The following is a 12,389-nucleotide window of genomic DNA, read 5'->3' as shown; positions in this document are numbered from 1 at the left end:
TCTCAAAAAAAAAATAAAAAGGTCAGTTTACATATACACATATACTGATTCCGATGAAGACTAAGCTTTTAAGAGACATTCTTACAAAGCTGCACTGCTAAGTGTGACTTTCTGTATTATTTTTAAATTACTATACAATTTGTAAATATAACCCTTAAAACAGAGGTATGGATGATACTCGAATATCATTCATTCAAGGTAAGTAGCTCATCAACTACTTAGTCTGTGACCTCACTGATACTCAGCTAAGTAGGAGCAAAATAGTTTAGTTTCACTTTAATTCTAATTCAGACTGTTGATTTAAAATGCCTGGTTTCAGATATTCAAACCACTTGTCAAACAGAACACCCATTAATATGGATTTAAAAATACCCTGTGACTGCATCTAGAGTTATTCTGAGAATTAGGGGGAAAATATTGTCACCTTGTCACTTCATTTATTACAATTCTTCACTGAGATATCTATTCTCAGTCAGCTAGAAAATGCTAGTCGGCAAAACTGTCTTTGCGAAGAGCTGCAAGATGTGCTTGATTTTATAGAAAGATCTTGAAGTGAATTCTCTTTTGCTGCAGTTCTCCCATGACTGGTCTCCCAAAAATTCTATGAATTGTGACTGGCTGTGAAGTTAGTTAATACCTAACTCTCATGAGTCACAAGTATTAAATACATATAATCGGATTGGTTCCTCATGGGCCACTCATCACCGGTCTCCCACTGGGCCTTTTAAAAGGGTGAACCAGGCAAGAAACAAGTATCAGTGAGTCAATCTCTTCATTTTGGAAAGAGTACTAATATATTTGAACAAACCTAGTAATGTTTCCTAACTTTTCACCGTCAAGGGTTGATGGATTTCTTTTTCTTCATAGTTGGGTTGTTTTTTAATAGCAAAATTCTATTCATGTTAAAATTTTAAAGTGGCACAACATATTGTCTTATTAAAAGAAATCTGGTTTCAACTAGATTTTCAACTAGAGTATCAGCTACACTGAGGGAAGTAAAATTTATATCCTAAATAAAGTTCTCCCTCCCTCATTGATTCTGTAAAATTTCCAATCTCCCATGTGTATTTCTTTAAGATTAACCATTTTAGGAGTTAGAAAACAGAAAGCAATAACTTAACAATGATTAATATGACATATATTCATTTGCATATACTTTGCATAGTTTCTTGCAAAAGAAACAAACTAGATCATGTAAGTAGTACCAGCTTCATGTTAAATGTTTACTTAATTAGTACTTTTGTTGGGCATTGATTGAACTGGGTAGGATTGGTAATCTTCATCTATCATTGTCAGGTATAATGTCAACCAATTTAATCTCTTGACAACGCTCTTTAAAATTCGAACATTTCCTCCCTCCACATCCTTAATACTCAAGCATAAAAGAAAAATGAAGCCATGTTTTCTTATGAAACGTCCCTGGCTTTGATATTTATTTATCTGTAAGCATGAGAACTGAATGCTGGGCTGTATAATTTTTATTTTTTCTTTTTTTTTTGAGATGGAATCTTGCTCAGTCGTTGCCCAGGCTGGGGTGCAGTGGCGCGATCTCGGCTCACCGCAAGCTCCGCCTCCCGGGTTCACGCCATTCTCCTGCCTCAGCCTCCCGAGTAGCTGGGACTACAGGCGCCCGCCACCTCGCCTGGCTAATTTTTTTGTATTTTTAGTAGGGACGGGATTTCACCGTGTTAGCCAGGATGGTCTCGATCTCCTGACCTCGTGATCCGCCCGTCTCGGCCTCCTAAAGTGCTGGGATTACAGGCGTGAGCCACCGCGCCCGGCCTGGGCTATATAATTTTTTAACAGAAGTGGTGGCTTTTATTGCCTCAGGCACTGAAATATGAGTTTAAAATGGAGATGCTGGGTGGGCATGGTGGTACACACCTGTAATCCCAGCACTCTGGGAGGCCGAGGTGGGAGGATCACTTCAGCCCAGGAGTTCGAGACCAGCCTGGGCAATATAGTGAGACTTCATCTCTACACATATTTAAAAATTAGCCAGATTTGGTGGTCCATGTGTGTAGTCCCAGCTACTCGGGAGGCTGAGATGGAAAGATGACTTGAGCCCAGGAGGCAGAGATTGCAGTGAGCTGAGATCATCCTGCACTCCAGCCTGGGTGACCAAAGAGGGAAATTCTTTCTCCTCAAAAAATACAAAACAATAAAAAATAAAATAAAATAAAATAAAATGGAGATGCTGGTCTGTCTCAAGCTGCTTCACTGGAATCTATTCTCTTGCGTTTAGCCACCACTTGTTCAGTGTGGCTACTGCATTTAAGCCCTTTTTCAGCACAGGTATGGGCTCCTGTGCACCACTGTGTCAGTCCCTTGTTTAATATTGTAAACACAGAGCAGACCATGATGTCTTCCCTACTTCAGAACTGCGCTGAGCTTATATAAACCATTATATTCTGTGAAGATCCAGCCAGTGAAGTCTACCATCACTGAAATTACAAAACGATAATCAGACAAAACTTTCCCCAAAGGATAGTAAAATTGACTTTGGAGCACACACAGCACAGTTAAACTATGTAGAAGCTTGTTCCAAAACAATACTCACCAGTTGTATGGAAGCTTTCCATCCCTCTCTAAGGATGCAAAGTTGACAAATGTACCCGCTCCACACTCCCTGTTTTAAAGGAACCACAAAATCAAGGTTACTGCTTGACAAAGCATTCTTACATTGACATAAAAGTAAAGAGAGTCTTTACTAGCTTATCACCACAGCATTAAATTAATAAAAAGAAGCTAGGCCGGGCGCAGTGGCTCATGCCTGTAATCCCAGCACTTTGGGAGGCCGAGTTGGGCGGATCACCTGAGGTCAGGAGTTGGAGACCAGCCTGGCCAACGTGGCGAAACCCTGTCTCTACTAAAGATACAAAAACTAGCTGGGCATGGTGGCACGTGCCTGTAATCCCAGCTACTCGGGAGGCTGAGGCAAGAGAATCACCTGAACCTGGCAGACGGAGGTTGTGGTGAGCCGAGATCGCGCCACTGCACTCCAGCCTGGGGGACAGAGCAAGACTGTGTCTCAAAAAGAAAAAACAAAATAAATAAATAAATCAATCAATAAAAAGAAGCTAATACAAGTTCCATATGTTCCCCTTTGGCATACAATGCAAAACAGAAAGATAAAATGAAATGAAATAATATTTTGCAAGGTTGCAAATCAAATTATTTGAGCCAAAAGAATTCACTTCACAATCCTTTCCAAAGGGCATTCATGATTCTAAAATAAATATTTGAACTATTTGGGGTATAATATATATTTACTTTTTACAAAGCCTTTAGTAGTAATATAGAAACTCAGCATTTTCCATCTTTAGCAAAAATTCTTCGTAGGGTTTTGTTTTATGGCATTTTCATTTCCTCTCTACAATGATAGTGGATCAAGTGGATTGTTTACTTCCTCTGAAATCTTTCTCTGATATTGCGATGCCCGTATTATTCATCACTGGAGATTCGAATAAAAGAGTGGAATGTACTGAAATAGGCAAGCTTCTGGCGTGCCTATTATCCGAAATGTGGCCTATTAATCTGCTAGGAAAAACACTGTTGAAGTTTTTTTTTTTTTTTCCAAAAGTAGAGAAAAAGTAAACATATTCTCATGCCTTCTCTACCTTTTGGCTAATTTCATGCATGAATAACAGCTCACTGGGGCTCATGTATCTCATTTTTTCTTTATATGGAATTAATGGATTTAATATTCAGAACTGAAGCAGAGATTTTAACATTATTGGCACAATGTGCTAATTACTTGAATTATCTACCTGTTATTAGGGTGTTCCAAGAACAATTTTCTTCTTTTGAAAAATACACTAATATAATATCATCGTGTATTATAAATTATACCTCATTAATGAATTTTCCTATGTCGATTTCCTATATATGGGATTTGTTTTACCTCTAACTCAAAGGTTTTAATCTGGGGTTCCAAAGATAGAATTTAGGGCTCTATGAACAAATGTGGAAAAAAGGTACACATTTATTTTCACAACCTGTGACTAAACTTAGCAGTCTCTTCTATGATTAAAGTAGGTACCAAACCATCATAATATCCACATGTGTGATTTGCTAACAATAGAGATTACATATTTTTTAATAATAGACTTGCTGCAGTTATCTTGAAATATTGGTCATATTCATCACCATGATGAAATTGTTAAGACTATTACATATTGACATTTAATGTACTAATTAAAAAGCATACAACACATTTGCTTTTTAAATATTATGATTATCATATTTCAATATAGTTGTATAATCCTATGTATTTTATTTTAGGCACATAAAATGGAAGCACTATTGTTAGGAGAGTTCGCCAGACCGCCAAAAAGGATCATGGCATGAAAAATGATGGGAATCTCTGTTTTAATAACTAGCTGAAAGAATCAGAACCACCCCTCCTAAAAATCTTTGGTATGTACCACAAAAAATGCTCAAAAATACCACTATTTCCTTTACTACATCTATTATCACCTCCTCCATCATTACTATTATAAGCTAACATTTACTGCACGCTTCCTATGAGTTGAGTATTATGCTATGTTATTACTGCATTAATGCTCCTAAGTATCCATTAATGGAGGGGCAATTATCATCTCTTCTGCATACACATTGTTCCCCTAGCTTCCAGGCCACCACACTCCCTTAGTTGTCCTTTTACTCCACTGGCTGCCTCTAGTCAGTGTCTTTCTGTTATCTTATTTTCTCCCTGAAAACCTTAATACTGATTGTTCCAGTGATTAATGCAGGACCTTCTTTTACATTTACTCCCTGAATTTCATCCAGTCTAAAGCTCTAATGCAATTTATATGTTAACATCTCCCTCTTTTTTTTTTTTTTTTTCCTGAGACGGAGTTTCACTCAGTCGCCCAGGCTGGGGTGCAGTGGTGTAATCTCAGCTCACTGCAACCTCTGCTTCCCGAGTCCAAGTGATTCTTCTGCTTCAGCCTCCTGAGTAGCTGGGATTACAGGCGCCTGCCACCAAGCCTGGCTAATTTTTTGTATTTTTAGTAGAGACGGAGTTTCACCATGTTGGCCAGGCTGGTCTCAAACTCCTGACTTCAAGTGATCTGTCTTCCTCCCAAAGTGCTGGGATTACAAGCGTGAGCCACCATGCCGAGCCAACAACTCTTCAAATTTATATCTTCAACCAAAACTTCTCTTTCAAACATTAGACTTTTATATTCAGGTGGCGACTCTGCACCTGCACTTGCAAGTTATCTCAAACTTAATTATTTCTATGGTGGTTAATACTGAGTGTCAGCTTGATTGGATTGAAGGATACAAAGTATTGATCCTGGGTGTGTCCGTGAAGGTGTTGTCAAAGGAGATTAACATTTGAGTCAGTCAGTGGGCTGGGAAAGGCAGACCCACCCTTAACTGGGTGGCCACAATCTAACCAGCTGCCAGTGAATATAAAGCAGGCAGAAAAACGTGAAGAGACTGGCCTAGCCTCCTAGCCTACATCTTTCTCCTGTGCTGGACGCTTCCTGCCCTTGAACACTGGACTCCAAGTTCTTCAGTTTTGAGATTCGGATTGGCTCTCCTTTCTCCTCAAGCTTGCGGACAGCCTATTGTGGGACCTTGTGATTGTGGAATTTAAGATGTAATAAACTCCCATATACCTATATATATAATATCTAATATATATATCCTATTATAATATATAATATATATCCTATTAGTTTTGTCTCTCTAGAGATCTCTGAGTAATACAATTTCCAAAACTGAAGTCTTGATATTCCCCCAACTCTGACCTGGAATCCTCTTTCAGTTGATGGCAGCTCCATCCTTTCCAGTGCTTGGGCCAAAAACCTGGAGTTAGCCTCAATTCTTTTGTTAGTTTGTTTTTCGAGATGGAGTTTCACTCTTGTTGCCCAGGCTGGAGTGCAATGGTGCAATCTTGGCTCACTGCAACCTCTGCCTCCTGGTTTCAAGCAATTCCCCTATCTCAGCCTCCCAAGTAGCTGGGATTACAGGCATGCGCCACCATGCTCGGCTAATTTTGTATTTATAGTAGAGACAGGGTTTCTCCATGTTGGTCAGGCTGGTCTCGAACTCCCGACCACAGGCGATCCGCCTGACTCGGCCTCCCAAAATGCTGGATTTACAGCCTCAACTCCTTTTTTCATTTCCATTCCCTATCAACTTATTAGCAAATCCTGTTGCTCCTATTTTCAAAATACTTCCAGAATCTGATGGCTTCTCTCTGCCTTCAGTGCCGCTACTCTGGACTGAACTATTACCATCTCTTGCCTGGATTCCTGGCTACCACGATTGATATGCCTGTCTCTGTCCTTGCCTCAGTGCAGCCTGTTTTCTACATAAAAGTCAAAATGAAAGTGTTAAATCTAAGTCAGATGCTGTCAATCTTCTGCCCCAGAGCCTGTAATGCCTGCTCATTTTACTGAGTAAAAGCCAAAGTCCTTCCAACGGCATACGAAGCCCTGTATGACTTGACATCTCCTTCTACTCTTGTCTTCCTCCGCTTTAGTCACAACAGCCCCTCTGCTACACTTCGAACATCCCAGTCGTGCTCCTACCCCAGGGCCTTTACACCAGCTGTTCTTGCTACTGGGCACACTCTTTCCACAGATAACACAGGCTACCTCCTTCATGTGCTTCAAGTATTTGCTCCAATGCCACTATTTCAGTGGAGCCTACTCACCTCCCAGGAACCTTATCCCCACACTGGTACTGCTTATCTCCCTTACTTGGCTTTGTTTTCTTTCCTTATCACCTGCTAACATAAGGTGCAGTCCTTTTACTTATATCTTTATTGTTTATTGTCTTTTTCTCCCACTAGAATATGAGCTCCATGAAGGCACATATTTTTTTGTCTGTTTCATATACTGTCATATATGTATCACTATTTGTAATATGAACACATGAAGTTTCAGTGACTTACACAAATTCCCACAAGTTGGAAGTCAAGATTCAACCTCAAGGAGGCTGAACATGGTGACTCATGCCTGTAGTCCCAGCACTTTGGCAGGCTGAGGCAGGCAGATGACTTAAGGTCAGGAGTTCGAGACCAGCCTGGCCAAAATGGCGAAACCCTGTGTCTACTAAAAATACAAAAATTAGCTAGGCCTACTGGTGCATGCCTGTAATCCCAGCTACTCGGGAGGCTGAGGCAGAAGAATCACTTGAACCTGAGAAGCAGAGATTGCAGTGAACCAAGATGGCGCCATTGCACTCCAGCCTGGGTGACAGAGTAAGACTCTGTCTCAAAAAAAAAAAAAAAAAAAAAAAAAAAAAAAAAAAAAAAAAAAAGATTTGACCTCAAGGAGTGTAATTTCAGAGCTCTCCACTGTAGTTACAGTGCAATCCCACATCTCTTCTTATCCTTTTAAGATTTATTCAAATGCCAACTTTCAAGAAGCTAATTTTGACTTTCAGAATTAGTCTTTATTCTCTACTTTCATGGCATCCTGTTTTTAATTCCCCTTATGCTACATGTCAGCTTATGCCTTTAAATATATCTATCTATTCTATTCATATATCCAGCTAAGTAGGTAAGTTCCTCGTGGACAGCTTTGATGTCTGATTTTTCTCTGGATATGCCATGTCAGGCACTGATTAGATCACTATTGGATGGATGAATTTATTTATGAATATGTCAGTGAAAGACCTCTGAGACAGGAGAAAAATGTTAATTTATAATTCAGCAGTTTAACATTGGGCAAATATAAATGTTAATCAAATTTCCCAAACCAAGTAGTATTCAAATAAGCAACAGTTTTTAAGGGAATTGATCGATTGTTCTGATAATACAGGGGGCCACAGAAACTGCTTGAGAATGTGCTCTGATGAGCAATGCATCAGTGGTCAAAGGAACAGGGAAGCCCTGAAATCATAAATCAAAGGCATTTCTAATTGCAAGAAAAACTAAGCTGGCTGCAACTCTGAGTAATAGGAATAAAACTAATAGAGACTGCTAATGGACCTAATCATAAACCATACAAATATTTTCCAATAAAACAGCTTAAAATTATGGAGAGGATTTTCCTCCCCATTCTTTCTTGTCATCTCCATTTTTATTAACTTTTTTCATTAATTATACCGAACAGACATAGATATTTCTTTTACTCCAAATGTGTTCTGAAAGTACCCAAATGGAATGGATCCCCATATATGGGCTACTTCAAATGCCAAGATTGATAGCAAGAGGTCTGACTTTGTGTAAACAAGCAATTGTTTGCTTTCTCATTTCAATGGTAATATTTTACAATATAATGTTTCAAAGTCTATTTAGAAAACACACAAAATAGAAACAGACACTGAAAACTAAAATCAAATATACCGCTATACACCTTAGGTCTGCAAAAACAATATATACATGGCAGATAAAGATATTTTAAAGATTGTGGATAAAAGGTTAGTAAAACTTAACTTACCTAGCCATCTGCAGATGCTTTTTCCTAAGAATAATGAGGGTAACAAGCAACAGTCCAATTAAAAGTGTGCTAAGGATGGCCAGCATGGAGATCACTACCACATTGGGATTCATCTCTGTAACTAAAGAGATAAGTCATGCATTTTCATCATAGGTTCTGTTATAGGGAACCAAACAGAACCATTCATTGTTTTTCATTTAGTCTTAAGAGCAGTGAACTTACGACGATACCAATAATAGTAACAATCATGTTCCCGAAGCCAACAATGACCTCTTCCTGGTCAACTGTAACTTAGCAAACTAGACTGATAAGTGGTATTCAGGTGTCTGAAAGAATTGAGTCCATTTCAAAGGCCTACAGGATATTCTTACACAGGAAAACTGAAGAATGAAGAATACCTGTGCCACAGTTCAAATTCATTTGAAAGCTAAAAATATAGAAGTCATTATCATGTATTATCATTTTCTAACATTTTTGCAAGCTTAGAGGATGGCAACCTCTTATTTTGTGCCCATGATTTTGAAGTCAGAAAGCACAATTGTATACTTTGCTTACCACTAATAATGTATATGAAAAAGACATTAGCAAACTACCATCTGCTGAAGCACTTAACACATTACTAGAAGCAGGCATTCTGATGATCCATGGCCATATGTTTAGAGGTTTTCCATCTGCACAACTCAAGAGATTAAATCTATTAATGGGTTGTAGAGCCCTGAAGAACAGGGGTCATGTCCTTTTCATGTACTCTCTATAAAGACTTGTCTCCTATGGCACTTACACATTGTCTACTTCTTCATACTACACGGAAGAACAGGATATCAAAGGCAGGAACATAAGTTAAATATTCTTATAAAACTCTTCAAAATGGGCCTGAGGACTCATAGGATCTTTTGCATTGATCATAAAATCACAGAATGAGCGGGTGCATCTGATCCCTAAGGTTTTGGGTACTTATTACTTCCCATTTGGGCCAGCTTGGCTCCAGTTTATGAGTAGAGTGCTTAAACAGAAAGAATAATAGACTCATGGTCAGAAGAGTTTGTTCACTTGAGTACTGCTATTTGGAGAGAAGGCATTTCATCTGTTTTCTGTGGGCCTCATTTTCCTCATCTGTAAATAAGTTTAATAATATCACCTGTTGTGCTATGTTGTCATGGAGCTGACAAGGAATGATGGGCATTAAGGTACAGTTGATCCTTGAACAAAATGAGTTTGAACTGTGCAGGTTCACATATATATGGATTATCTTTCCTCCCTGCCACCCTTGAGACAGTAAGACCAAACTCTCCTCTTCCTCCTCCTCCTCAGCCTACTCAATGTGAAGATTATGAGGAAGATCTTTATGAAGATCTCCTTCCACTTAATGAATAGTTCATGTATTTTCTCTTCCTTATGATTTTCTTAATAACATTTTCTTTTCTTTAGCTTACTTTATTGTAAGAATACAATATATAATAAGTGTAAAATACCAAAATTTGTAATCAACTGTCTATATTATTGGTAAGACTTCGGGTCAACAGTAGTCTACGAATAGTTAAGTTTTGGGAGAGTCAACAATTATACATGGATTTTCAACTATGCAGGGGTTGGCACTTCTAACTCTCTCATTATTCATGACCAACTGTATACTTTAGAAAGCGTACAAGGATGTAGGAATGAGAGACCATTAAAATACTTTGCAGGTATATTTTTTGTCCTCTTTTCTGAAAAAACAAAAATTAAAAACAGAAAAAGAAAAAGAAAAAAGAAAATAGTCCACTCCAGTCATCACTGAATATAGCAGCTAAGTATATGACTAATATTATAGAAATGGAACTAAACCAGTAAAACTATGAGTGGCTTTATTACAAGAGGCTTCATAGAGGGTCTCAGGTTGCAGAATCAGACTCTAACAAACTAGGAGTAACACATGTAATACAACTAAGAAAAGAATAAGGAAATAAACAGCATCATTCCAGACCTTTCGTTAATCTCTAATTTTCCCACTTATACTTTTGGTTGGATTGGAAACTTTCTTGCTTTGACCCAGTTATAATTATGTCATTCTCTGATCAGTGACAGATGAAGACCAAGGCTAAATAGATGAAATTGGATTGATAGGAGTACTGTGCCTATTCCTGAAGAAGATGAGATGAGTTAGCAGCTAGCATCTAGACAGCACATACTAAGGATTTAAGTATTTTATTTCTAAGCTTCAAAACAACTCAGAAAGTTACATATTATTATTCCAATTTTATGGATGAAAAAAAAGTTCAGAGGCACCAAATGTCTTTCTCTAACGCCATAGGTAGTAAGTGCACTTTGGCATTGAAATTAAGGACTCTGACCCCGAAGCTTGGGATTTCTTGGTGGAATATTGGCACAAATACATATATATATTCAAAAAGAAAAAGTGAGAAAAATATGGAAAAAAATATGGAAAGAACTTCCAAAGACCAGATTCCACTAACGTGTATAATTACCCATTGTTGAGACGGCTATGAACGTAGGGACACTGGGGCTGTCATGGCTAAAGCTGGTGACACTACAATTATAGGCAGTGGCAGGAAGAAGGCTGGAGATGGTCACGACATGGGAAGAAACAGCAACCGGTTCCTGGGGTTTCAGAAAATAAGATAAATTTTGGGTTATCTTCATCTATATTTTTAAAAAACATATTTCATAGTTGAGTTGGTAATAGACTGACAGAGTAAAAAATTTACGAGATGACAAAGAATAGCATTGAAAAATGTTTCCTTTTTTCCCCATTCCTGATCTGACCAATTCCCTTCCATGGAAGCAGCCATTGTCGGGCATTATTTTTCTTCCCATATGCATTTTATGGATGTACAAACATATGACACAGTTAAAAAACATAAGTGATGGCTTAGCTTGCACAATGTTCTGCTTATTTTTTTTATCTTAGTTATCAATATATTTTGGTGCTTTTTCCATATCAGTGCAGATTAAGCTGTTTTATTCTTTTTAAGGGCTGGATAGAAATCAGTTGAAAGGACATAACAGTACTTTATTTAATGAGCCCCCATTGATGAACGCATAAATGGTGTGTGATTTTTTGCTATTGCAAACAATCCTACAATGAACATCATTTCACAAATTTGGGAAGACACACACATATACATATAGACACACACGCACACACATATATATACATATACACACAATGTGTGCATGTAATTTGTATGTATGTGTGAACGTACACACATACACATATATTCTTTGCTAGTGTCATATTCTTTGAAGTGCTGAGTCAAAAAGTGTAAATTTAAAATCTTGATTGCTGAATCAAAAAGTACACATTTAAAATTTTGAAAGCTATTGAAAAATGGTTCTCTATAGGCATTTTTCAAGTTACTCAACTATGGCATCAATGTGTGACAATGCCTGCCTCCCTACATTCTTTCCAACACCATACATTCGCAAACTCTGAGCTTTTTTATTATTACTAGTGAAAATTGTATTTTGTAGTTTTATTTTGCATTTTTTTAACCATAAGTAAGGTTGCTCAATTTTTCATCTGTTCAAGAGACTTCTGTATTTATTTTCCTATGAAATATTTGTTTTGGGTTGTTGATCTTTACCTTTTTGACTTGTAGCAATTCTTTATATATTAAGGACACTACCCCTTTGTCTGCATTCTTAGCTTTTATATAACATCCACTAAAACATGGCAACTATCCGCACTAAGAAACATTTAGTATTAACCTATTCTTGAGTCAAGAAAGTTGCTAACTTGGTGGACCCATGACCAGACCAGTGACAAGTACTACTGTACAATAGCAAAAGATGAACCAGCATCTTTTTCAAAATAAGATTTTGAAACACCCTTGCATAAAGAGATGACAGCCATCAGCATTTTCTTCCACTTCCTTCCCTTTCACTATTCTATAAAAGAATTATTCTAAGGAAAGACTTTTGCTAACAGGACTCGGTTGTAGTAAGTAGCTAACTAACCATTGTTTTCTTAAAGGAAGGCATCAC

The 12,389-nt window shown here is 37.8% G+C and overlaps 1 protein-coding gene across 2 annotated transcripts in view; it reads right to left on the bottom strand.

Annotated features, from left to right (window-relative positions):
• PTPRO (protein tyrosine phosphatase receptor type O) overlaps window positions 1-12,389 on the bottom strand; it is a 278,715-nt gene that overhangs the window by 38,682 nt on the left and 227,644 nt on the right. For both annotated transcript variants that reach the window (XM_005570243.5, XM_005570244.5), the window contains exons 14-16: window positions 10,871-11,003; window positions 8,406-8,526; window positions 2,561-2,629 (exon numbers count right to left, since the gene is read on the bottom strand). In XM_005570243.5, coding sequence (XP_005570300.3) covers window positions 2,561-2,629; window positions 8,406-8,526; window positions 10,871-11,003 — 323 coding nt within the window. The remainder of the gene's footprint in view (window positions 1-2,560; window positions 2,630-8,405; window positions 8,527-10,870; window positions 11,004-12,389) is intronic.

Source organism: Macaca fascicularis, chromosome 11 (assembly GCF_037993035.2).
Source record: "Macaca fascicularis isolate 582-1 chromosome 11, T2T-MFA8v1.1".
Classification (NCBI taxonomy): Eukaryota; Metazoa; Chordata; class Mammalia; order Primates; family Cercopithecidae; genus Macaca; species Macaca fascicularis.
Note: the sequence above shows the minus strand (reverse complement) of the source record. Positions and strands in the feature narration are given on the sequence as shown.